This window comes from Somniosus microcephalus, chromosome 9 (genome assembly GCF_052327205.1).
Source record: "Somniosus microcephalus isolate GS21.2 chromosome 9, FLI_Smic_1.0, whole genome shotgun sequence".
Taxonomy (NCBI): Eukaryota; Metazoa; Chordata; class Chondrichthyes; order Squaliformes; family Somniosidae; genus Somniosus; species Somniosus microcephalus.
The window spans coordinates 216,199,695-216,227,575 of record NC_140995.1 but is presented as its reverse complement, the minus strand read 5'-3'; the positions used below and the strand labels follow the sequence as shown (position 1 = coordinate 216,227,575).

General features: G+C 43.9%; 1 protein-coding gene across 1 annotated transcript in view; it reads left to right on the top strand.

Annotated features, from left to right (window-relative positions):
- The window catches only part of rmdn2 (regulator of microtubule dynamics 2), a 198,599-nt gene that overhangs the window by 91,825 nt on the left and 78,893 nt on the right, over positions 1-27,881 (top strand). Inside the window, exons 3-4 of the mRNA XM_085997891.1 lie at positions 1,323-1,425; positions 16,685-16,745. Coding sequence (XP_085854017.1) covers positions 1,323-1,425; positions 16,685-16,745 — 164 coding nt within the window. The remainder of the gene's footprint in view (positions 1-1,322; positions 1,426-16,684; positions 16,746-27,881) is intronic.

Below are 27,881 nucleotides of genomic sequence, written 5' to 3'. Positions count from 1 at the left end.
GTGTTCCATTGCTGACTGACATCACATGAGCTTCGCCAGCGCTCTGAGGTAGCGCCTCGCTCCTCGGCCTTTGCGCCTTAAGAGAGGTGTGTAGCGCCTGATTTAGTGCTCCAATCAACTCCAGGGGCGATAAAAGCCAAGTTTTCAGTCGGAGGCGATAATTAGTGCCAGGCGCTAAACTTTGCACACGGCCGATAATCGCGCCCCAAACAGGGCGATACTGAATTTTTACCCCAAAGTCTTTTAAAATATAGTTTAACTTTACAGTTGCATGGGCTCATCACACCATTGTAGTCTTTTCCATGACTCAAGAACATATAGTTCATTTTGCAAGAAAGGTTGTTCGTTTGGAATTAGGCAGCTAAATGAATCAGTCAAAGCTTCAACCCAGAACCTTGAGATTAAGCATCTCGTGCTCTACGGATTGCGCTAGCCAAAAGTTATGCCAAAATTTGTAAATGTAGCAGCAATGGAACAACATGCAACCCCCAGACTGAACACGAGGCAATAATACACAAGGATGATGGTATTTGCTCTTATTTTTAGTTGGCCACCTAAGCCATAATACTAGTTCCTAATGCACAATGAAACTAAGTAATGTTCTCCTTTTCTACCATCTATAATATTGGATCATCCTAGAGCATGGTTTCTTTGGAGCTGGCAGCTCTCTGGTCCACTCAACTAGCCTATTTTATGCAAGGTTTTTTCTCCCCTTCTGCTTCAGCTTTGGTATTTTGGATTACTCTCATTGGCAATTCTTAGTTCCTTGTGGTCTTTATACCTAATCACATTCTGATATATGTGCAGGATAATGAACAGAGCATTAAAAAAAATGTTCTTGGCTACTGGATCTGTGTGTGTCCATAGAATCTTTCTCATGCAACTAGCACTCGTGATGTGGACGCCGCTGGCAGTTGCCCATCATTCGTTGGCCAAATGGGTTTTTGTGACCATCCGACAGCTTCATGGTTACTTTTTTTGATACCAGCTTTTTATTTCCAGATTTTTTTCTTTTTTTGAAGCTGATCTCACATTCTCTGGATTATCGGTCCAGGCCTCTGAATTATTAGTCCAGTAACACAACCTCTATGTTTTAAAACTGCTCTTCTTCTGATCCCCTCCCCAGAAATTAGAATTTGACAGTTTAAATAGTGCAGTTATTAATAAATGTATACTATTTTGGGATGAACTTGATCATGCCAGCCATATTTGGTTTGTTAGCCTTACATTGCAGTTGTTTTCAAGGATTACTGCATGTACTATTTAATGATAAAATGTAAGGGACATGACAAATACTTAATAAATATTGTTTGTTTTTCAAGTTTTGTGACCAGGTGGAATTTCTGTGGCGATTAGCACGGGCATATGGTGATATGCATGACATTACATTGGATAAAGAAGACAAGAAAAACTATGCTATAATTGGTAAGATGTGAAATTTAATTTGTTTCTGCACGCTCTTTTATTTTAAGAAATAAAGTGCAAGCTACAGTTAATTTGTCGGCTAGTTAATGATTTTTAAGAAGTTGCAAACAAATGACACACCGTGCTCTACTGAGCCTGAACAATTTCTTCTCACCTTTTGCAACCTGGTTTCAAATATAGTGTAGATCAAAGCACAAAAGTTCACTTTGGGAGGAATTTTCCCATCAAAACACGGGTGGGTTTGGAACGTGAGGGCAGTTAAATTGTTAAAAATGTGAATCCCGGCTCCAACCTGCCCACTTCCGGTTTTCCTAGAGGCAGGTGGGGGGGGGGGGGCGGGCAGCCAGCCCACTGCAAGGGGTCTTTACCACAATCGAAATATTGTAATGAGACTGGAAGCCTCTATTTTCCCCTCCGTTTTGTTTTTAACTGCCTGTGGACGGATTTCACACAATTCGTGAAACCCAGCAGTTAAGCAGAGGTGGGGAGTACTGCATCCAGGAGGTAAGTGGATTTATACCTACCTCCTGGATCCAGGATCCCTACCTAACCCACCCCACCACGATCGGAGAACCCCACCCCCACCCCACACTCCCCCAACGATGATGGGACTTGAGCACATGAAGCTAGGCTGACACTCCAGTACAGTGCTGAGGGAGTACTGTATTGTTGGCGGTCCCGTCTTTTGGATGAGACATTAAACCGAGGCCCCACCTGCTCTCTCACGTGGACATAAAAGATCCCATGGCACTATTTCGAAGAAGAGCAGGGGAGTTCTCCCCGGTGTCCTGACCAATATTTATCCCTCAACCAACGTAACAAAAACAGATTATCTAGTCATTATCACATTGCTGTTTGAGGGAGCTTGCTGTGCACAAATTGGCTGCCGCGTTTCCCACACTACAACAGTGACTACACTCCAAAAGTACTTCATTGGCTGTAAAGCACTTTCAGAAGTCCAGTGGTTGTGAAAGGCGCTATATAAATGCAAGTCTTTCTTAATGGAGAGGATATTTGGTTGGAACCTCAGCTGCAGGGTTAGGCAGTACACCGAAATTGCAAACAATCTAGTTCAGCGTGAGCAGTGATCGAGAGGAGGATGGGGTCAGTGGCAAAAGTTTGTGGAGGGCAACAAAAATGAGGGCTTCAATCTTCCTAGTGTTTAACTGAAGGAATTTATGGCTTATTTTAGATTGGGTGCTAGACAAGCAGTTTGACAGAGCAGATGCAGGGGAGAGGGAATGGAGAGGCAGAGCTGGGCGTCATAAGAACATAAGAAATAGGAGCAGGAGTAGGCCATTTGGCCCCTCGAGCCTGCTCCGCCATTCAATAAGATCATGGCTGATCTTCTACCTCATCTCCACTTTCCTGCACTATCCCCATATCCCTTGATTCCCTTAATATCCAAAAATCTATCGATCTCTGTCTTGAACATACTCAACGACTGAGCCTCCACAGCCCTCTGGGGTAGAGAATTCCAAAGATTCACCACCCTCTGAATGATGAAATTTCTCCTCATCTCAGTCCTAAATGGCCGACCCCTTATTCTGAGACTGTGACCCCTGGTTCTAGACTTCCCAGCCAGGGGAAGCATTCTTCTTGCATCTGCCCTGTCGAGCCCTGTAAGAATTTTGTATGTTCCAATGAGATCACCTCTCATTCTTCTAAATTCTAGAGAATATAGGCCTAGTCTACTCAATCTCTCCTCATAGGACAATCCCCCCATCCCAGGGACCAGTCTGGTGACCCTTCGTTGCACTCCCTCTATGACAAGTATATCCTTCCTTAGGTAAGGAGACCAAAACAGTACACAATACTCCAGGTGTGGTCTCACCAGGGCCCTATATAATTGCAGTAAGACGTCTTTACTCTTATTCTCAAATCCTCTTGTAATAAAGGCCAACATACCATTTGTTTTCCTAATTGCTTGCTGTACCTGCATGTTAACTTTCAGTGATTTGTGTACAAGGACACCCAGGTCCCTCTGAGCACCAACATTTCCCAATCCCTCACCATTTAAAAAATACTCTGCATTTCTATTTTTCCTACCAAAGTGGATAACTTCACATTTCTTCACATTATATTCCATTTGCCATGTTCTTGCCCATTCGCTTAGCTTGTCTATATCTCCTTGAAGCCTCTTTGCATCCTCCTCATAACTTACCCCAGTATGATTTGGACAGGTTGGGTGATTGGGCAGATGCATGGCAAATGCAGTATAATGTGGATAAATACGAGGTTATCTACTTCGGTGGCAAAAACAGGAAGACAGATTATTATCTGAACGGCAATAGATTGGGAAAAGGGGAAGTGCAACGAGACCTGGGTGTCCTTGTGTACCAGTCGCTGAAGGTAAGCATGCAGGTGCAGCAGGCAGTTAAGAAATCAAATGGTATGTTGGCCTTCATAGCAAGAGGATTCGAGTACAGGAGCAAGGATGTCTTGCTGCAGTTGTACAGGGCCTTGGTGAGACCACACCTTGAATATTGTGTGCAGTTTTGGTTACCTTATCTGAGGAAGGATGTTCTTGTCATGGAGAGAGTGCAGCGAAGATTCACCAAACTGATACCTGAGATGGCAGGAATGACGTATGAAGAGAGATTGGGTCAATTGGGCTTATATTCGCTAGAGTTTAGAAGAATGAGAGGGGATCTCATTGAAACTTATAAAATTCTAACAGGACTAGACAGACTAGATGCAGGAAGGATGCTCCCGATGGCGGGGGAGTCCAGAACCAGGGGTCACAGTCTAAGGATAAGGGGTAAGCCATTTAGGACTGAGATGAGGAGGAATTTCTTCACCCAGAGTGGTGAACCTGTGGAATTCTTTGCCACACAAGGCAGTTGAGGCCAATTCATTAAATCTATTCAAGAATGAGTTAGATATATTTCTTAAGGCTAAAGGGATATGGGGAGAAAGCAGGGACAGGGTACTGAATTTGGATGATCAGCCATGATCTCATTAAATGGCGGAGCAGGCTCGAGGGGCCGAATGGCCTACTCCTGCTCCTATCCTCTATGTTACATTCCCACCCAGCTTTGTATCATCAGCAAACTTGAATATATTACATTTGGTCCCCTCATCCAAATCATTGATATAGATTGTGAACAGCTGAGGCCCGAGCACTGATCCTTGCGGTACCCCACTAGTTACAGCCTACCAACCCAAAAATGACCCGTTTATTCCTACTCTGTTTTCTGTCTGTTAACCACTCCTCAATCCATGCTAGTATATTACCCCCAATCCCATAAGCCCTAATTTTGTTTAATAACCTCTTGTGTGGCACCTTATCGAATGCCTTTTGAAAATCCAAATACACCACATCCACTGGTTTCCCCCTTATCTATTCTGCTAGTTACAACCTCAAAAAGCTCTCATAGATTTGTCAAACACTATTTCCCTTTCATAAATCCGTGTTGATTCTGCCCAATCCTGTCAGTATTTTCTAAGTGCCCTGTTACCACATCCTTAATAATAGATTCTAGCATTTTCCCTACTACTGATGTCAGGCTAACTGGTCTGTACAGGAAACTTTCTGGTATCTGGCACCGACGGGACCAAGCTGGTGCCGTTAGATCAAAACTGCTGTTGAAACCAGTGCTAATGTTAAAACATATGGAGCTCAGAGCTCCGTGTGAAGCAACAAACCCTGTTGCTTAGCAACAGCTCCAAAACAGTCGGCGCAGCTTGCAAGCTTCTAGCTGAAGCTGTTGCTTAGCTACAGAGACGCTTGCAGAGCCAGGACTGGAGAAAAGAAGCAATGAAAAGAAAAAAAATTATCTGAACCGACTCCTGAATTTTGCCGGTAGATAGAGCTTTCCGGACATTTAACCTCCGGATAAATGAAAGTTTCCTGTAGTTCCCCGTTTTCTCTCTCATAGAAACATAGAAGATAGGAGCAGGAGTAGGCCATTCGGCCCCTCGAGCCTGCTCCGCCATTCAATGAGATCATGGCTGATCATCCAAATTCAGTACCCTGTTCCTGCCTTCTCTCCATATCCCTTGATCCCTTTAGCCTTAAGAAATATATCCAACTCTCCCTCCTTTCTTAAATAGTGGGGCTACATTTGCTACCTTCCAATCTGTGAGAACCGTTCTAGAATCTATGGAATTTTGGAAAATGACAACCAGTGCATCCACTATCTCTATAGCCACCTCTTTCCAAACCCTAGGATGTTGGCCATCAGGTCCAGGGGATTTATTGGCTTTCAGTCCCATTAATTTCTCCAGTACTATTTTTTTTTTACTAACACTAATTTCTTTCAGTTCCTCATTCTCGCTAGAGCCTTGGTTCTCCACTATTTCGGGGAAGTTTTATGCATCTTCGTCTGTGAAGACAGACACAAACTGCCATTTCCTTATTCCCTATTATAAATTCTCCTGTGTCAGCCTGTAAGGGACCCACATTTACTTTTGTTAATCTTAATCCTTTTTACATACCTACAGAAGCTTTTACAGTCTGTTTTATGTCTCTCACTAGTTTACTCTCATTCTATTTTCCCTTTCTTTATCAATTTCTTGGTCCTCCTTCGCTGAATTCTAAAATCCTCCCAATCCTCAGGCTTACTACTCTTTTTGGCAACATTATAAGCCTCTTCCTTTGATCTAATACTATCTTTAACTTCTCTTGTTAACCACGGTTGGGCCACTTTTCCTGTGGGGTTTTTGTGCCTTAAAGGAATGTATATTTGTTGTAAATTATGTATTAATTCTTTAAATACTAGCCATTGCTTCTCTACCGTCATACCTTTTAATGTAGTTTCCCAATCTACCTTAGCCAACTTGCCCCTCATGCCTACGTAGTTTGCTTTGTTTAGATTTAAGACCCTAGTTCCGGCTTTAACTAAATCACTTTCAAACTCTATATAAAATTATATTATATTATGGTCACTCTTCCCTAAAGGCCCCTTCAAGGTTATTAATTAACCCTTTGTCATTGCACAATACTAGATCTAAAATAGCCTGTTCCCTAGTTGGTTCCTCAACATACTAATCTAGAAAACTATCTTGCATACATTCCATGAATTTGTCCTCTACACTATTACTGCAAATTTGGTTTTCCTAGTCTGTATGTAGATTAAAGTCCCCCATGATTACTGTATTACCCATGTTACATGCGCCTCTAATTTCCTGATTTATACTCTGCCCTACATTACAACTCCTGTTTGGGGGCCTGTAAACAACTCCCACCAATGTTTTCTGCCCCTTGCTGTTTCTTAGCTCCACCCAAACTGATTCTACTTCTTGATTTTCGGACCCAAGATGCTTTCTCTCTACTGTCTTTATCCCATCCTTTATTATCAGGGCTACCCCTCCTCCTTTTCCATTTCCCCTATCTCTTCTAAACCTCACCTTTGACTGCAGTACTCGTTCAATACTGTTAGCTTTGTTTATGAGCTCAAGTCCCAATTTGGGGCCTGAATTATATAGCATCGTGCCTGTGCCAGCTCTTTGGAAGAGCTATCCGATTAGTCCCACACTCTGCTCTTTCCCCATAACTCTGCAAATTTTCCCCCTTCATATATTTATCTAATTCCCTTTGAAGGATGCTATTGAATCTACTTCCACCACCCTCTCAGGCAGGGCATTCATTCCAGATCATAACAACTCGCTGCATAAAATATTTTTCACTCATGTTCCCTCTGGTTCTTTTGCCAATTACCCTAAATCTGTGTCCTCTGGTTACCAACCCTTCTGCCACTGGAAACAGTTTCTCCTTATTTACTCTATCAAAACCCTTCATGATTTTGAACACCTCTATCAAATCTCCTCTTAACTTTCTCTGCTCTAAGGAGAACAGCCTGAGTTTCTCCACTCTCTCCATGTAACTGAAGTCCCTCATCCCTGATACCATTCTAATAAATCTCCTCTGCACCCTCTCCAGGCCTTGACAGGCTTCCTAAAGTTTGGTGCCCAGAATTGGGTACAATAGATACCCAATTGGGCTCAAAGACTGGTGTGGGAGAAATGGGTTTCAATTCCTGGGGCACTGGCACCAGTACTGGGGAAAGTGGGATCTGTATCGTTGGGACGGCCTTCACCTGAACCGTGCTGGGACCAGTGTTCTGGCGAGTCGTATAACTAGGGCGGTAGAGAGGGCTTTAAACTAAATATTGGAGGCATGGGATCAAATTTGGGAAGATGTGGTAATTCAAAGATTAGAGACAAGGCAATAGAGAAAGGTATTAATATGGGAAATGATAAACAGACTGTGACAGGAAGGGATAGAGAGGACAAATCTAAGAGCAAATCAACAGATATGGCTCGAGGTTACAAAAATAATAAAAGGACAAAACTAAAGGCTCTGCATCTGAATGCACGTAGCATTCGAAACAAAACAGATGAACTGATAGCGTAAATAGAAATAAATAAATATGATCCGATGGCCATTACAGAAACATGGCTGCAGGATGACATAGATTGGGACCTGAATATTGAAGGGTACATGACATTTAGGAAGGTGGGAAAAGGTGGAAGGGTGGCTCTGTTAATTAATGATGGTATTAGCACAATAGAGAGGGATGACCTAAGTTCAGGAAACCAGGATGTAGAAGCAGTTTGGGTAGAGATGAGAAATAATAAAGGCAAGACGTCCCTTGTGGGAGTGATGTACAGGCCCCCTAACAGTAATCACATGGTAGGATGGCGTATAAAGGAAGAAATAATGGGAGCTTGTCAGATGGGTACGGCAATAATCATGGGGGATTTTAATCTGCATATAGACTAGAAAAATCAGATAGGCAAAGGTAGCATAGATGAGGAGTTCATCGAATGTTTTTGGGATAGTTTCTTACAACAGCACGTTCTGGAGCCAACCAGAAAGCAGGCTATACTAGACCTGGTATTGTGCAACGAGATAGGATTAATTAATGACCTCCTCGTGAAGGCGCCCCTAGGTAGCAGCGATCATAATATGATTGAATTTTACATTCAGTTTGAGAGAGAGAAGAGTGGGTCCAAGACTAGTATTTTAAACTTAAATAAGGGCAATTATGAGCGCATGAAAGCAGAGCTAGCTAAAGTGAACTGGCAAATTAGGTTAAGGGATAGGTCAATAGAGTTGCAGTGGCAGACATTTAAGGGGATATTTCAAAGTAGACAGAATATATACATTCCAACAAGAAAGAAAAAGTCCAAGGGGAGGACCCACCATCCGTGGTTAACTAACTAAAAAAGTTAAAGATAGTATTAAACTTAAAGAAAAAGCATATAATTGCACAAAGATGGGTGGCAGGTCAGAAGATTGGACAGAATATAAAAAACAGCAAAGAATGACAAAGGTTAATAAAGAGAGAAAAATTAGAGTACGAGAGAAAGCTAGCTAGAAATACAAGAACAGATAAGTAAGAGTTTCGATAGATATTTAAAATAGCAAAGAGTTAACAAAGTGAGCGTTGGCCTATAAAAAGTGAGTCTGGGGAATTAATAATGGAAATGAGATGGCAGTTGAATTGAACAGGTATTTTGCATCGGTCGTCACTATAGAGGATACAAGTAACATCCCAGAAATAGCTGTAAATCAGGAAATGGAAGAGAGGGAGGAACTCAAGAAAATTATAATCACCAGGGAAGTGGTACTAAGCAAATTGTTGGTGCTGCGGGCTGACAAGTCCCCGGGTCTTGATGGACTTCATCCTAGGATCTTAAAAGAAGTGGCTTGTGAGATAGTTGATTTTAATTTTCCAAAATTCCCTAGATTCGGGGAAGGTTCCATTAGATTGGAAAATAGCGAATGTAACTCCTTTATTCAAAAAGGGAGGGAGACAGAAAGCAGGAAACTACAGGCCAGTTAGCTTAACATCTGTCATAGGGAAGATGTTAGAAGCTATTATTAAAGACGTTATAGCAGGGCACTTAGAAAAGTTCAAAGTAATCAGGTAGAGTCAACATGGTTTTGTGCAAGGGAAATCATGTTTAACCAATTTATTGGAGTTCTTTGAGGAAGTAACATGTGCTGTACTGTACTTCGATTTCCAGAAGGCATTTGATAAGGTGCCACATCAAAGGTTATTGCAGAAAATAAAAGCTCATGGTGTAGGGGGTAACATATTGGCATGGATATAAGATTGGCTAGCTAACAGGAAATGGAGAGTAGGCATAAATGGGTCATTTTCTGATTGACAAGATGTAACAAGTGGTGTGCCACAGGGATCAGTGCTGGGGCCTCAACTTTTTACAATTTATATAAATGACTTGGATGAAGGGACCGAAGGTATGGATACTAAATTTGCTGATGACACAAAGATAGGTAGGAAAGTAAATTGTGAAGAGGACATAAGGAGGCTACAAAGGGATATAGATAAGTTAAGTGAGTGGGCAAAGATCTGGCAAGTGGAGTATAATGTGGGAAAATGTGAAGTTGTCCATTTTGGCAGGAAGAATAAAAAAGAAGCATATTATGTAAATGGTGAGAGATTGCAGAGCTCGGAGATACAGAGGGATCTGGGTGTCCTAGTGCATGAATCGCAAAAGGTTACTATGCAGGTACAGCAAGTAATTAGGAAAGCTAATACAGGAAACTCTCGTTTAAACGGCACCTAAATATCCGGAATTCTCTATTAACCGGCAAAATTCATACTCCGAAAACAACACCTCAATAACCAGAAATGTTGCCGAGTCCAAGTCTCCCGCAGTGGCCGAGTTAGTCAGTGGGGGTAGTTCTCCAAACTGCCACTACTCGGCTTCTTGGCGCTGTCGGAAGTCCGAACACCTCAATAACAGGAGTCTGACTCTTCCGCGCTGCCAGTAGTACCCAATTACTGTTAACTGCTCATTTCTTGATTTTTTAATTTTTGTTTGTTAAAAATAGCCTCGGTAGATAACCCTCTCCGTCATCCGGAATTTTTAATCAACCGGCACCATTCCGGTCCCGTCGATGCCGGATACCAAACTGTAGAATGTTATCGTTTATTGCAAGGGGAATTGAATACAAAAGTAGGGAGGTTATGCTTCAGTTATACAGGGCATTGGTGAGACCATATCTGGAGTACTGTGTACAGTATTGGTCTCCTTATTTAAGGAAAGATGTAAATGCGTTGGAAGCAGTTCAGAGAAGGTTTACTAGACTAATACCTGGAATGGGCGGGTTGTCTTATGAGGAAAGGTTGGACAGGCTAGGCTTGTATCCACTGGAGTTTAGAAGAATAAGAGGTGACTTGATTGAAACATATAAGATCCTGAGGGGTCTGGACAGGGTGGATGTGGAGAGGATGTTTCCTCTTGTGGGAGAATCTAGAACTAGGGGTCACTGTTTAAAAATAAGGGGTCGCCCATTTAAGACAGAGATGAGGAGAAATTTCTTCTGAGGGTCATGAGTCTTTGGAACTCTCTTCCTCAGAGGGCGGTGGAAGCAGAGTCTTTGAATATTTTTAAGGCAGAGGTAGATAGATTCTTGATAAGCAAGGGGGGTGAAAAGTTATCGGGGGTAGGCGGGAATGTGGAGTAATCGGATCAGCCATGATCTTATTGAATGGCGAAGCAGGCTTGAAGGGCTGAGTGGCCTACTCCTGCTCCTAATTCGTATGTTCGTATGTAATACTCCAGTTGGGGCCTAACCAGTGTTTTATAAAGATTTAGCATAACTTGCTTGCTTTTTTACTCTATGCCTTTATTTATAATAAAGCCAAGGATTCCATTGGCTTTTTAACAGCCTTCTCAACTTGTCCTGCCACCTTCAATAATTTGTGTACATACACCCCCCAGATCTCTCTTCCTACACCCCCTTTTAAAATGATGGCATTTAATTTATATTGCATCTAATTTTTCCTGCCAAAATGCATTACTTCACACTTCTCTGCATTAAATTTCATCTGCCATGTGTCTGCTCATTTCACCAGCCTGTCTATGTCTTAAGTCTGCTATTATCCTCCTTACTGTTTACTACAATATATAACCGTCTGACCCAGAGATGAGAATGTCATCAACTAAGCCAAGCTGACAATATTTAAGATAATAAATTAAACCTCCTCTGGGCACCAAACTTTAGGAAGCATGTCAAGGCCTTAGAGAGGGTGCAGAGGAAATTTCTTGCATCTCTTTATGTTGTAACCAATGTTTGTGTCAACTGTAATTGTGGGTACTGGTTAAGTCTTTATTTTTCTCTTTTCTTATTGTTATTTTCTATTTTAGTTATTCACCAACTGTACTTTGCAAAGCTTATCTCTAATTTCATTCTCCCCCTCCAAACATATACCAAAAATAAAATCTCCCCAATTGCATTGCAGTAATAACAAAATTTCCTCTAAGGCACTGCAGCCATTCTAGGTCAGACTGGGGGGAAAATTTTCAATGAAATGATGATTTAAATGCAGTGTATTCTGAGATTTTTTTTTAATGTTTCATATTCAGAAATGTAATTGCTTTGATAATCTCATGGCAGCTGAAAGCTATTGCTGCTGTGTAGTAATATAGGCTTACATAGGTCTGTGTCAGTGTTTGGCATTGTTCACATACAGCTAGTCTCTTGTGTAGTAGATCTTGACATAAACAAAGAGAATAGTCCTGTTCCTACTCCATGTTACTCATTCTAACCGACATCCGCCTGCACCAATCTAGAAGGTCGTGCTGTCCTGTAGGTGCCTAAGAACTAAGTAACCACCAGTGCACTGTGACTGCAGTATATGCTATGTATGTATAAGATGCACTGCAGCAAATCACACACCTTTGACAACAACTACCAGCCCTAGAATTATAACGCTGAGAAGGACGAGAGCAGCAAGATCATGGGAACACCTTTGTCTCCAAATTCCCCTTCAAATCACACTCCACCCTGACTTGGACATACAGGAAACTTTCGATTAACCGGCCCCTAAATAACCGGAACGCTCTATCCACCGGCAAAATTCAGGAGTTGGTTCAGGTAACTTTTTTTACTTTTAGTTACTTTTTTTAATTGATTTGTTGCTGTGCAAGGGTGTAGCTGAAGCTGTTGCTAAGCTACAGAGATGCTTGCAACTTGTGCCGATTGTTTTGAAGCTGTTAGGGTTTGTTGCTTTATACGGAGCTCTGAGCTCCGTATCTTTTACTATAGCGTTCGGTTATCCGGAATTGTTGATGAACTGGCAACACGTCGGTCCCGTCCATGCCGGATACCAGAAAGTTTCCTGTATATCATTTGTTTCTTCCATCTTTGCTGAATCATTATCATTGAACTCTCTACCTAACACCATTGTGGAAGCACCATCAGCACAATGATTACAGCAGTTCAAGGAGAAGGACCTTCTCAGGGCAACTCAAATACATACATGAAAAGGAAGGGTTCAAATTCATCCTGTTATCCAGGCAGCATCCATGACACTTTATTATACAGCTATCTATGGTACCTGCATCATTTTAGGATGCAGACAGAATGACCAGAACCAGTTAGAAACCCCTGCACAGCAGCAGCTCAAAAATATATTCCTTATCGTCGAACACTCCATTGGGACACACAAGCAACAATCCTTTTGCTTGGACCACTTAGGCAGGGTATGACTCTACAGACTGGCCAAAGTCTTCAAAATCATTATTGTCTACTGCATACCTTAGTTTTGCCATATGAGGCATGCCATGCAAAAGGGTGTGGAGAAGGTTCAGTCGGTTGTAGGCCCACGGGAAGAGAAAAAGGATGAGGTGGATGACATGGAGGGAACTGATGTACAGGCTGGGAGTTTGGTGCAGAACTCTGAGAACTACTTCTAGTAATGGGCACATCCTGCCACCTTACTTCTTGTTATATTTTCCATGCCCTGCAAGAATTTTGTCCCGACTGAAACGGAACTGCCATCTTTTTACCCCGCTCCGTGCTTAGCACTTTTCCATGGTCAGACCCAAGTCCATATGAAGTTCAGTTAAAAACACTTAATATTTATTTCTTGCTATTTACAAGTATCCCATGCTCTTAAGCCTTACACGCACCTGCCCACTGTCAGGCATTTTAGTCTTTTAAGGGGCCTAGCTTGAGTGGGAAGATGTGCGGCTATCTTGAGAGGCAGTCAACTCAACTGATTCTTCATCTGCCATGTAGCTGGTGTTAGGCACCCCAGGCTGGGAGATCAGCAATCTGCATGAAAGCAGCCCATAGGATATCTTCACTATAGATGAAACAAATTGTTGTTTGTACTTTCAAAGATCTTCACCCAGTTCATGCAATCTACCAGTCACAGACTCATGTGACTAGGTGCCAAGGATCTCTGTAGCACTACTAGTCACAGTTCTGCACCTTTTCCCTCATGATTTCGGGGGTTACCCTGCAAAAGGCCATGAAGATGCCACTTGCTCCGTATTCCTGCTTTTCCATCCTGCAGTGATGTCCGAGATGCACTCAAAGAATGTAGTGAATGTGCTCCTGCATCAATTTGCATTTGAAGGAAGACCCAATAAGATACTAATCCCTTACCCATATAATTGAGATATAACGTGGGCATGCAGCCTACCCAGGTCTTTTGTTTTCCTTATGTACTACTTTTTTTTGTTCATGGAATGTGGGTGATGCTGGTAAGGCTGCATTTATTGCCCGTTATTAATTGCCCTGTGAAGGTGGTGCTGGGCCGGCTTCTTGAACTGCTGCCACTTGTGCATCCACTTCCATTTGGTCCTCACTTGTCAGTTGTGATTCACTTACTGCACCTTCCTTAAATTCTCAGTAGTGCTAGTAGCTGTATTGGTGCTGGAAGCATGGGGAGTTCTTGACACCACCTGCTATGATGTATGGTAGTCCATGGCATCACTTGGAACTGCCTGCTCAGCTTAGGAAGAACCTATGGAATGAGAAAAGGGAAAATATTTACACTGCATCCCCAAAAAATGCCTTTAAAGAGAAATGAGATCATAAGACATTTTGTGCATCATGCAGCTGCTTAGCAAGTGTAGACCCAGCAGTAAGAAGTAAAAAAAACTGAGTGGGAAAGTTAATTAATTGGGGATACTTGCTGGGTGGTGACACCACACCTCCAAATTGGCCCTCACTAATTCCTTCCACAGTTTCCCAGGGAAAAGAATAAGGGCCAACTCCTCATATTGTATCAGCTACTTAATGGCACTGGTTTCCTATCTATCCTAATAATCTCCCTGTAGTTGTGCACCTGACTTGGACATATATCACCACCCCTTCATTGTTCTTGGGTCAATATTTTGGAATTCCAAACCTACCACCATTGTGGTAAATGATCCCTCCCTCGATCTTCTTGACTTGTCTGCAGCCTTTGACACGGTTGACCACTCCATCCTTCTCCAACGCCTCTCCACTGTCATCCAGCTGGGTGGGACTGCACTCGCCTGGTTCCATTCTTATCTATTTAATCGTTACCAGAGAATCACCTGCAACAGCTTCTCTTCCCGCTCCCACATTGTTACCTCTGGTGTCCCCCAAGTATCTATCCTTGGCCCTCTCCTATTTCTCATCTACATGTTGCCCTTGGCGACATCATCCGAAAACACAGCGTCAGTTTCCACATGTACGCTGCCGACACCCAGCTCTACCTCACTACTTATTCTCTCGACCCCTCCACGGTGTATAAATTGTCAGACTGCTTGTCCGACATACAGTTCTGGATGAGCAAAAATTTTCTCCAATAAAATATTGGGAAAACCAAAGCCATTGTTTTCGGTCCCCGCCACAAACTCCGTTCCCTAGCCGACTGACTCCATCCCTCTCCCTAACATCTGTCTGAGGCTGAACCACACTGTTTGCAACCTTGGTGTCATATTTGACCCTGAACTGAGCTTCCGACCACACATCCGCAGCATAACAAAGACCGCCTACTTCCACCTCCGTAACATCACCCGTCTCCGCCTTTGCCTCAGCTCATCTGCTGTGGAAACCCTCATCCTTGCCTTTGTTACCTCTAGACTTGACTATTCCAACGCACTCATGGCTGGCCTCCCACATTCCACCCTACGTAAACTTGAGGTCATCCAAAGCACGACTGCCCGTGTCTTAACTCCCACCAAGTCCCGCTCACCCATCACCCCTGTGCTCGTGACCTACGTTGGCTCCCGGTTCAGCAACACCTCGATTTCAAAATTCTCATCCTTGTTTTCAAAACCCTCCATGGCCTCGCCCCTTCCTATCTCTGTAATCTCCTTCAACCCCACGACCCCCCGAGATATCTGCGCTCCTCTAATTCTGCCCTCTTGCGGATCCCTGATTATAATCGCTCAACCATTGGTGGCCGTGCCTTCTGTTGCCTAGGCCCTGAGCTCTGGAATTCCCTCCCTAAACCTGTCTGCCTCGCTACCTCTCTTTCCTCCTTTAAGATGCTCCTTAAAACCTACCTCTTTGACCAAGCTTTTGGTCACCTGTCCTAATTTATCCTTATGTGGATCGGTGTCACATTTTTTTGTCTTAAAATTCTCCTGTGCAGCGCCTTGGGACGTTTTACTACGTTAAAGGTGCTATATAAATACAAGTTGTTGTTGTTTTTGGGAGCACCATCACCACAAGGACTGCAGCGGTTCACGCCACCATCCTCCCAGAGAAACTAGGGATTGGTAATAAATGTAGTCTTGCGAGCACCACCCACATCCTGAGAAAAGGTTCTCTGCATGCGTCTTCCCTGAGGGTGCAGGAAAGAAATATTTCTTTTGGGGCCATAGACGAAGAGTAAACATGTATTTAAAGGGGGATATAAATACCATGGCACTTCTCCAGATATTTCTGAAATATTGTCCACATTTTCTCCCAAGCATGATGAACCTGGGAGAGTGCATTCATTTTTTCAACCACCTCCTTCCATATAGCTTGCATATCCATCTTTGCTGGAGAGTAGCCTTCTTTTGTTTAATACTGATTCTAATCACTCTTGTAGCCTTTTGCCTTTCATAATTCACCAATTACCTACTTGAATGGATTGTACTGTGGGTCTGTAGATTTTCCAACAAACTTATTGCAGTCAATTCCTTCCTCAACCTTTCCAGTTGGCCTTGCTTAAGTCCAAAATATTTGTTTGTGATTTTCCTTTCTCTCCCCTGCGGTTGGTGCTGATTTCTATCCTATCAATGTTCTCAAGAAGCTTTCTTATCATTGGTATCTATTTTTGGTTTCATTATTTGTAAATTGAGGAGGCTGGAGCAAAGCATCACAAATGTGCCCCACTTGAATAAGCCTCATGCTTCACAGTTTGAAAGCTATTGCCTCAAATAACTGAAAACACATCTATAATTTGACTTGGTCTGTTTTCACTTATATAAATATATTTTGGAGTAAATCCTAAATCCTCCAGCTTTGATAAATTGTAGACACAGCATGATGAAATTAAAGTGTTCACAATATCCTTTCCAGGTCAGGAGATAGCTATGGATGCAGTTAATCTGGGCCCCCAGAGTGCTGATAGCCACATGTGGTAAGTCTGAATAACTCAACAGCAAATATTGAATGTACAGCAGAGAATGCCTGTTACGCCATTAATTATTATAAAATTCTAAAACTCCAAACCATTTCTATCTATCCATTTGAGGCCATGTTATGTTATAAGGAACCCTTCATTGTCAAATTATCACAGTTGCTATACCTCAAACCTAGAATTTCACTGTACCATCCTAGCAAGATCAAGTTATTATTGGGAGTATCACTTTATGATTCTGTCGGTAACCATTTGTACAAATATGATGTATTTTTTTTTAATGCAAAACCTGACTTGTTTTTAAAACTGTTTGAAATAAGCCGATGTGGAGAAATATAGCTGCATTGCAGTGCTGCTGCACACCATTTTTTTGATAGTATGTTGAACAGCAGTATATACGATTGGCTTCCTGCCACGTAGTTTAGGTGAATAACAGAGATGCATTTCATGGGAAGCTAGATAATTACATGAGGGAGAAAAGAATAGAAGGATATGTTGATAGGGAGAGATGAAGTAAGGTGGGAGAAGGCTCGTGTGGAGCATAAACACCGGCATAGACCCGTTGGGCCAAATGGCCTGTTTCTGTGCTGTAAATTCTGTGTAATCTATGTAACTGTTCCCTCTCCTCTGGTACTGCCCTCCTCCTTTTCAAATCTGCTGTCATCATCCCCCTCCGCTAAAAACCCACCCTTGACCCCCGATGTTCTTCCAAACTACTGCTCCATCTCCAAGCTCTATTTCCCCTCCAAAGTCGTTCCACACGTTGTCTGCTCCCAAATCCATGCCTTGTTCTCCTGCAACTCCAGTTTGAACCTCTAATCAGGTTTCTGTCCCTGCCACAGCACTGAAACGGCCCATATCAATGTCAGAAATGTGACCGTGGTAAATTATCCCTCATCGTCCTTCTCGACCAGTCTGCAGCCTTTGACATGGTTACATAAGAACATAAGAAATAGGAGTGGGAGAAGGCTCTTGTGGAGCATAAACACCAGCATAGACCCGTTTTATAGCTTCCGTTTTCACCTTAATTTTAATTAAATAATTATTATATACTATTGTATATTAATGTCATTGCGCACCTGCACAATTTAGCTATGAGGACATCTTTAAGGTCCTTTAAGCAAAATTACTGATATTTAACAAATACTCATGCAGTTAAAAATGTTAGAAATTTAATGTATGTATTTCCATTATTATTTTATTAACTTGGGAGATCTGGAGAGAATTTTATACTAGATAGACTGTACTCATGCTCTCCAGATAAAGAACACTAAAGTAATTGTTGCTGAAATGTACATTAGTGGGGGGATTATCAAAATGTTATGTTTTACTACTTCAAGAGTGTGTTTGCCTTTGTGAGTTTTTTAAAAATTTGTTTTTTATGGGATGTGGGCATCGCTCGCCAGGCCAACATTTACTGCCCATTCCTAATTGCCCTCGAGAAGGTGGTGGGGAGCCGCCTTCTTGAACCGCTGCAGTCCATGTGGTGAAGGTACTTCCACAGTGCTGTTAGGGAGGGAGTTCCAGGATTTTGACCCAGTGACGATGAAGGATCAGCAATATGCTTCTAAGTCAGGATGGTGTGTGACTTGGAGGTGAACTTGGAGGTGGTGCTGTTCCCATGCACCTGCTACCCTTGTCCTTCTAGGTGGAAGAGGTTGTGGGTTTGGGAGGTGCTGCCGAAGAAGCCTTGGCGAGTTGCTGCAGTGCATCTTGTAGATGGTACACACTGCAGCCACGGTATGCCGGTGGTGGAGGGAGTGAATGTTTAAGGTGGTGGATGGGGTGCCAATCAAGCAGGCTGCTTTGTCCTGGATGGTGTCGATTTTCTTGTGTTGTTGGAGCTGCACTCATCCAGGCAATTGGAGAGTATTGCATCACACTCCTTACTTGTGCTTTGTAGATGGAGGAAAGGCTTTGGGGAGTCAGGAAGTGAGACACTCACCACAGAATACCTAGCCTCTGACCTGCTCTTGTTGCCACAGTATTTATGTGGCCAGCCCAGTTAAGTTTCTGGTCAATGGTGACCCCCAGGATGTTGATGGTGGGGGATTCGGCGATAGTAACGCCGTTGAATGTCAAGGGGCGGTGGTTAGACTCTCGCTTATTGGAGACAGTCATTGCCTGGTACTTCTGTGGCGCAAATGTTACCTGCCACTTATCAGCCCAAGCCTGAACGTCGTCCAGGTCTTGTTGCATGCGGGCATGGACTGCTTCATTATCTGAGGAGTTGTGAATGGCGCTGAACATTGCAATCTTCAGCGAACATCCGCATTTCTGACCTTATATTGGAGGGAAGGTCATTGATAAAGCAGTTGAAGATGGTTGGGCCTAGGACACTGCCCTGAGGAACACCTGCCGCGATGTCCTGGGGCTGTGATGATTGACCTTCAACCACCACAACCATCTTCCTTTGTGCTAGGTATGACTCCAGCCAGTGGAGCGTTTTCCCCCCCGATTCCCATTGACTTCAGTTTTACTAGGGCTTCTTGATGCCACACTCTGTCAAATGCTGCCTTGATGTCAAGGGCAGTCACTCTCACCTCACCTCTGGAATTCAGCTCCTTTGTCCATGTTTGGACCAAGGCTGTAATGTGGTCGGGAGCCGAGTGGTCTTGTTGGAACCCAAACTGGGCATCAGTGAGCAGGTTATTGGTGTGTAAGTGGCCCTTGATAGCACTGTTGATGACACCTTCCATCACTTTGCTGATGATTGATGGTAGACTGATGGTGCGGTAATTGGCCGGATTGGATTTGTCCTGCTTTTTGTGGACAGGACATACCTGGGCAGTTTTCCACTTTGTAAATAGAGCCCCCAAATAATTTGTTAATAAAACTGAAAAAATAGTGACAAGTTAACAGTATGTGGATCTGTCTAGATGTCTTGTCTGGTTACAGGAACTATATATTGTGCACATGGACTTTCTCACTAGGCCACCACAAACTCAGCTTGCGCTGATATATCCATGAATATCTCTACTTCAGCTATGATTAACTGTTATAACATAATGTGACTTCAAAAGGAGCTAATACGTGTACCTGGTTGCTGCTTTGTCCTACTGAGTACATTCTAGATATGGAAGCTACTTTGAAAATGCTAGGTTAAAGCTGTATCATTACAGTCACATTGAAAATATAATGAAAAGTTCTTTTCTGTATTGTGATTAATTGATCTGCAACAGGAGTTGCATGTTTCCCCATGAAGCTGCAATGAATTCAATAAAATCTGATTCGGAAATTAAATTTTCAGTAACTCATTTTCAAATGAGCTAAGTAGTGTCATCACCGTTTCCAAAACATTCATTATACTGCTGCGCCTCTGACATTACGTGCTTACTATTTATAATGAGCCAACTCCTCAACTTGTGCAGTCTACATGACAGCAATTTTTCATTAAATGGAATCAATGCGGGTTGAGGAAAAGAGAAAGGAATTTGCATATTGGTTGTAAAATGATGGACTATTCGAATGAATTCAACATGTCTGTTTTTAGTTTGTGCAAGAGTGGTAGAGCCATGCATATACCCAATGATTCCAAAGTAACTTGGGACTGCATACCCTGAAATCATTCTCACCCATTCAAGATTTTTGCAGCTGAATTTGTCAAACTGAGTGCAAGTCTACTTGAACATAACCAAAATTAGAATAATTTGGATTGTAACCAATAAGGCCCATTAGTGAGCAATGACTTATTTATCCATTCTAAATATCTGACACCAAGGCCACGATTTTGCTCAGAGGGCGGGTTTGGAGGCGGGTCAGGAGTGAAAATTTAAATGAATGACGGCGGGTTGCGAACCCGCCGCCATCCCACCTCCACGCAACTTTGCAAAGTGTCGAGTATGCGAGTCGCGGGAGAGGCACTTGCCTACATAATCCCATTTCAACAAGCTCTTCCCATTTTACAACTTTTTCAGCGTGTTGCATATTGTACGCCAAACACGCCAGCTGATTGTTCCGGGTTCAGCAAGTGGCTGAGTTCTTGACAGCTGTTCCTGCAGCATAAAAGCGGACCTGTAACATGGCTGACTTTCAGATGCCAGAACTTTGTGTTTTGAGGTTTTGGAACACATTTTGCAGGTCTATTGAGCTTGTAAGGGTTTAAGCTGAGATCCATATGCATTGTGACCTCCTTGGAAAACCCTTTCCCCACATTGACTGAGCACTTATAACATCTATTCCTCAACTGAGAGATATACCAGCGGAATGGGAACCATTTATACCCTCTCATCCTGGTCCACAGAATCGGAGGAAGAGCAGCCGCATTAGCAGCAGAACCAGGCACAACAGCAGCAGCAACAACAGGAGCGCCAACCTTCTCCTCATCCACCTGATGCTGCAGAGGGCGTCAGCGCAAGGCTGCACCGCGCCGCAGGAGATACCCCCAACACAGGGTTGACAGACTGAGGATGAGCTTCCTCAACATGAGTGAGCAGCAGTGCCAAAGGAAGCTGAGACTTTCGCGAGAGGTAGTTGCTGACATCTGCACAATGCTGCACCAACACCTGGAGCCCAGAGGAGCGGGTGGACACTCCTTACCAGTGGCTGTCAAAGTCACCACTGCACTCAACATTTTTGCTTCAGGGTCCTTCCAGGGATCAGCAGCAGACATCATCAGCATCTCCCAGTCGACTGCACACGCTTGCATCACGCAGGTTACCGTTGCCCTCTTTGCAGAGGTTCACAATTACATCCACTTCTCCACGGATGAATTTCAGTTTCAATTTTTTTTTCTCCACGGATGAAGCAAGTGTAACCGCACTTGGCTTTGCAAATATGGCAGGCTTCCCAAGGGTGCAGGGCGTCGTAGACTGCACACATGTGGCCATTAGAGCACCCCAACACAGCCCAGCTGTATTTGTCAACCACAAGGGCTTCCAGTCCCTTAACGTCCAGCTGGTGTGTAACCACAGGAAGAACATTATGCATGTTTGCGCCAAGTTCCCTGGCAGTTGCCATGACTTGTTCATCCTGCGGCAGTCTACTGTACCTCAGCTGTTCAATCCGCCAACCCAACTTTCTGGATGGCTATCCCCTGAAGACTTGGCTAATGACACCGATGTGGAGAACATCAAACGAAGCTGAGGAGTGCTACAATGTGAGCCACATTGCCACCAGAAGCATAGAGCAAACCATTGGCTTGCTCAAAATGCGATTTGGATGCCTCGACATATCTGTGGAACCCTACAGTACTCACCAGCCAGGGTCTCCAGAATCATCGTGGTCTGCTGTGCACACCGCACAGCAGCGTGGCTTACCACTGCCTGAGAAACAAGTGGCTCAGTGCGCAGCCTCCTCCTCAGGAGGAGGAAGACCTTGCGGAGGTGGATGTGCCAGTTCCACCAGCATGCGAGCACATTGCTGGCCATGAGGCAAGGGATGCACTAATCCATGCCAGATTTGCGTAACTTTACGAAGCAAACACATGTGGCTGCCACATGGAAATGAGTGCCTGGCCGACCTTCTTAACACACCATACAGCATCTGTACAATAAACTGTGGGTTCCTATCACTCTCCCCACTGTCATTACAGATGAATGGCGCCCTCACTCTGACACTTCCATTTCTGGGCACACATAGGCCAACTCTTTGAATCTTTGCCATTGCATTTCTTTATTACAATTGAAATAACGATGACATTCTTCACTTGTATTCGATCAAAATACCCAAGTGACTACCCTTGTGACTATTTGTGTGTTAACTTTCTCTTGCGCGTGCTTCTACATGGTGCTTCCCCTGTGGCTTCAGCAGATGTTGAGGCACCTTACTCACTTTCATGCTGCGCCTGCTTCGACACCTTTGGCGGGCGTCCTCTGGGTTTGGGAGCCTGGGAGGGCTCAGCAACAGTCTGCTCCTCCTGCGGCTGTGCAGGGGCTGAGATGGCCATTTCATTTGGGTGAGGAATCTGGGGCTCTGACCGAGAGCTCCGCAGTGGCATGGGAGTGTGAGCGCTTGGAGAGGAGCCCCCACTTCTTTGTTGTCGACCACCAACATCCCTCTCATGGGTCGCCTGCATTTCACTGCTAGCAAGTAGCTGAAGAACACCTTGCTGCACATCAGTGGGGCCATGAGGACACATCTCTGTACTGACAGTCCTCATAACGGGGATGTTCATGTACCTCTGGTTCCTCTCCTCAATAGATGGCCATCAATCCTCCATAGCAGACCATCTATTTAGAAGAGTCACCATGTTCATTTGCATCTGGTGATTTATGTCCTCCATGGAGGTTGCCATCTTTTCCATGGCAGCACCTACATTCGCCATTGAGTGCACCACGGCATTGCTCATGTTTGAGATGGACTCCTCTATTCTCTGCACACTCGCAGTTACAGTGGTTGCAAACCCTGTCAGAGACTCCTCCTGCACTTGTTCCTGAAATTCCAGCACCACTCTCCTCCTGGATGGCCCCAGAGGCACAGGGTCCACATGCAGCTGAGCAGAGCTAGGAGCACCCTGTGGCCTCCGACGAGGACACTCCACTGCTGTCCCTGTCTCCACCATCTGCTGATGCTCACTTGTGAGCTGTGATTAACCAGGTGACAAAACTAATCTATCTCGCGAATGACCACTGAAGTGTGCGTCTCTGCGCTGGTGCTGGGTGCGCTCAATTCTGCTGACACTGCACCCTCAGCAGTTGCAGCTTCCTCTGAGGAGTCTTCCGGCTCTTCCTCCTGGACAGTGGGGAGGGGGGCTCTCGATGGTCCTGTGGGGAAGTAAAGGCATGAGTTAGACATGTAGCAGACATATCTAATTGTGCAGATGATCAGAACTCAATCTGCATGAACATCAGATGACATATCAGTCACTCATGCAATCTAAACGAGAGGGTTACAAATCTATTCCGTCACCAGCTTGCTCTACTGCACCCGTCTCTCTCTCTCTGTCCCCCACTTCCAGCTCCTCAGCACCTCCGACGATGTTGAGAGCAGCCTCCTCAGCAGTGGTCAAGTGCGCCATAGAAAGTAGCCCTCCTCCTGTCCTCCTCCTCTCCCTCTTATTGTGGGCTCTCTTTTCCTGCAATGAGGGACACAAGTGGAGTTTGAGTGAGAATGTTGGAGTGAGTATAGAGAATCCATAGCATAGATGCTTAGAGGGAGACAAAGATGGAGTGAGGTGCCAATACCAAGGTCCCTCCCTGTGCGTTGTTAGTTGTTGTCATTGCGTAACAGTGATAGCGAGTGTGAGTGTGCATAGTAGAATGGTGAAACAATTCTGTACATAGAGAGGGATGGTTAAGGGTGCAAGGGATGTAAGGGTAAATTGGGATGTGCAGGAGTAGGTTGACAATGCAGAGTGCTGGTGATGAGAGGAGATGGGGAGCAGATTGAAGGTAAGTGTGATGTTATACTCACTTTTGCTGAACGTAGCAGATCATTGAATCTTTTGCGGCACTGAACCCAGGTGCGTGCGTACAAAGACCTGGTGCTCACCTTCTCAGCAATTTGCAGCCAGGCTGCCTTGGTTTGCTGAGGAGGCTTCCTCCATCCATTTGAGGGATTCAGTACCTCTTTGCACCCTCTCACTCCCTCCACAAGAGCATGAAGAGAGTCATCCTCGAATCTTGGAGAGGCCTTTGATCTTGAAGCTGACATCTCGCTGTCTGCCACACTGAGAAGCATCAGAATATGAATGAAAAACCACAAGGTTGCATGGGCTCCTTAAATGCAGCTGGATGGAAGACGTCAGCAGAGGCGAGCAGCAGGTCCAAATCCACTGATTGGGCCGGGTAGCGCGCATGACGGGCTTAATAAGCCCAGTTAAGGGAAAATCGTTAATTCAGAACGGCTGAAACCAGCAGCGGGACCGGAACCCGTCGAACAGCCAACCCAACTCCAATCTGCCGCCAATGGTAAAATCACGGCCCAAGGTTGGAAATATATTAAAATTTAAATACTTTTTCTACAGAATAAAATAGAACATGCTGTTTAGTGCCATGTTGGATAATTACAGTTCTTTAAAATCCAGGCTTGGGCTGACAAATGGTAGGTAACATTTACACCATGCCACATAAGTGCCTGGTAATTATCATCTCCAACAAAAAAAACCCAGCCACTTCCTTATGAAATGTAATGTGTGAGGTGGTACACATAAGCGTGAGGTGGTGCATATAAGTGTGAGTTGCTGTATTTTGGTAGGAAGAATAAGGAGGCCACATACTGCTTGGATAATAAGAGTCTGAATGGGGTAGAGGAGCAAAGGGATCTAGAGGTACAGATAGACAAATCACAAAGTAGTGACGCAGTTTAATAAAGCCATCAAAAAAGCAAACCAAGCACTGGGGGTTCATTTCTAGAGGGATAGAACTGAAAAGCAGAGAAGTTATGCTGAACTTGTATCGAACCTTGGTTAGACCACACATGGAGTACTGTGCACAGTTCTGGTCTCCATATTATAAAAAGGATATAGAGGCATTGGAGAAGGTGCAAAAAAGTCTCAAGGATGATACCAGAACTGAGAGGATATATTTATCAGGAAAGGTTGAACAGGCTGGGGCTCTTTTCTCTAGAAAAGAGAAGGCCGAGGGGCAACCTGAAAGAGGTCTTTAAGATAATGAAAGGTAGATGCATTGAAAATGTTTCCACTTGTGGGGCTGTCCAAAACTAGAGGTCACTAATAAATCTAATAGGGAATTCAGAAGAAACTTTTTCACCCAAAAAGTTGTAAGAATGTTGAACGCGCTACCACAAGGAGTAGTTGAGGCAAATAGCATAGATGCATTTAAGCGGAAGCTAGATAAGCATGAGGGCGAAAGAAATAGAAGGGTATGCTGATATGGTTAGATGAATTAGGGTGGGAGAAGGCTCGTGCAGAGCATAAACGTCAGCATAGACCACTTGGGCTGAATGGCCTGATTCTGTGCTGTACACTTGATGTAACTCGATATATACCACCATCGCAGAGTCCCCCATTATCAACATTGACCAAAACCATAACTGGACCAGGTATATCAACTGTGGCTACAAGAGCAATGCAGAGGCTGGATACTCTGCAATAAATAGCTCACCTCCTGGCCCCTCAAGGCTTCTCCGCCACAGCTGGATGATTTCAGCTACCTTCTGAAGTTGAGGAAGATCACATGGGGGTGCTTGATAATCAGCAGCCAAAAGTTTTCTGTTAAATCCTTGGGCTCACGAGAAATTACCTAGATACTGGGCCGGTAAAGGTATGCTTTGGGTCATGGGTATGATGGCTCACTTATAAGAAGTCTTTAAACCTGATAAAAGCATCTAGAGTACTAAGCCAAAAATGTGACATTTACCAACTGGCAGTAAGAAGGGAACATCAATTATCTGTGACTAGACCAAACATGATTTCCTCCAATTGCTCAAACAAATAATTTATAACACTTGTTCAATTCAGAACACTTAAGTTATTCTATGTAAGGTTTATGAGCACTGCAGGTCCTGGTTGATGTATACTGCAAAGTTGTAAATGAGAATTGAGTTTAAGTTAGTACAAAATTAAATTTAAATGAAAGTTTTACTCCTGCCACTGATACAGCACTAATGTACTTCAGTACCCTTCTCATCTGTATTGCATCACATTCTGTTCTATCTGCTTTCATAATTCACAAGATCATGAGATAATTCTAGATTCAGTCTATCATAATTCATCCATCCTGAAAGATCCTAAAGTCTCACCATTTCAGCATCCATTTGCTCCTTAAATAATTCCAGAGTTTTTGCCTCTGCTACTCTGTCTGGAAGTCTATTCCATACATTAATCACTGTGTGAAATAATTTCTTTTATCAGTCTGAAATTCACCTTTTACTAGTTTGAACCTGTTACCTTGCCCTACTCTCAATTTATTTTATAGTAAAATTCTGGATTTATCTTTTTCCATTCTTTAATTATCTTATATGCCTATCTGATGCCTCCTTTCCAAGTTGAAAAGCCCAAGGGTAAAAAATTCGAAAGCCCCTGAAAACGTGTTTGGGGATCACGATGCGCATTCGGCCCACGCCCATTGAAAGGAATGCAAGCAGTATGCAAACTTCGTGCTGCTTACTAATTATAATGATTACAGAGTTCAGCCCAGCGCTGAACATTCTGCTGAGTGGCTGAACGCTCAGCAGGGGGGCCAAAGTTTGTGCATGGCTAGCTCCAATTAAAGCTAGCCTCCACTTCTTAAAGGCAGTTTGCACCTCTTAAAGGAGAGGTGCATTCAGCTTGCAGCAGCTCATGCAATTGGTTGTGGAGGCAAGGCTCAGAAAGAAGTAGAGTGAATAATAGCACAACAAGCCAGAGAAAGGGTTCCATGGTTCTCGGCAACAGCACTAGAGGCCTTAGTGCAGGGGATGGAAAGGAGAAGACAGGTCCTCTATCTGCAGGAAGCCCTCCAAATACACACTGTGAAGGCAGTGGGAGCAGATAGCTGATGAGATCAGTGCCAGCAGTCTTGCCCCGAGGACATGGATGCAGTGTTGAAGAAGTTCAATGACCTCCATCACATGGCTTGGTGCATTAGCAGGCCTGCCAGAGAGCGTGTTGTCATGGTCAAGAGCATGGAGGAGTTGCACCAACTTTGCACAGGGTTTGGACAGAGCTTGGAGCCCATGATTTCCAGGATGGAAGTGATGGGCAACTCCATTAGCGCACTTGTGGACCCAACCATGATGCAGGGTCTGATAGCCAATGTCTCAGCTTCCATTGCAGCACAAGCGGAAGCGGCCCAACGTCTAGTGCTGCAGTGGAAGCTCAGACTTCTGTCATGCAAACTCAGACTGCTCTCATGCAGACTCAGCTTGTTGCCACACAAGTGGTCAAGGTTATTGAATGCATCTTCAAATGTCGTCTCCCACCAACTGCACCACTAGGCTTACACATTACTCATTACACCACACCCCAATCACAAGCCTACTAACAATTTCCATCAATCACAACTCAAACCTCACATTCATAGCTTCAGCTCACTCTCTCACACTTATCACTGCTACAAGCCTCACACCCACACTCGCATCTTGCACACACTGCCAGCTATTCAACCATGACAAGCACATCACCCAAACACACTACACCACACTCACTGACACACTTCCCTCTGTCTTACAGAGCAAGATGGCTCATAACCACAGGCAGCATTAGCTAACCGGCGGGAGATAGGCAAGCCTACATATCCTTATCCAACTGGTGGA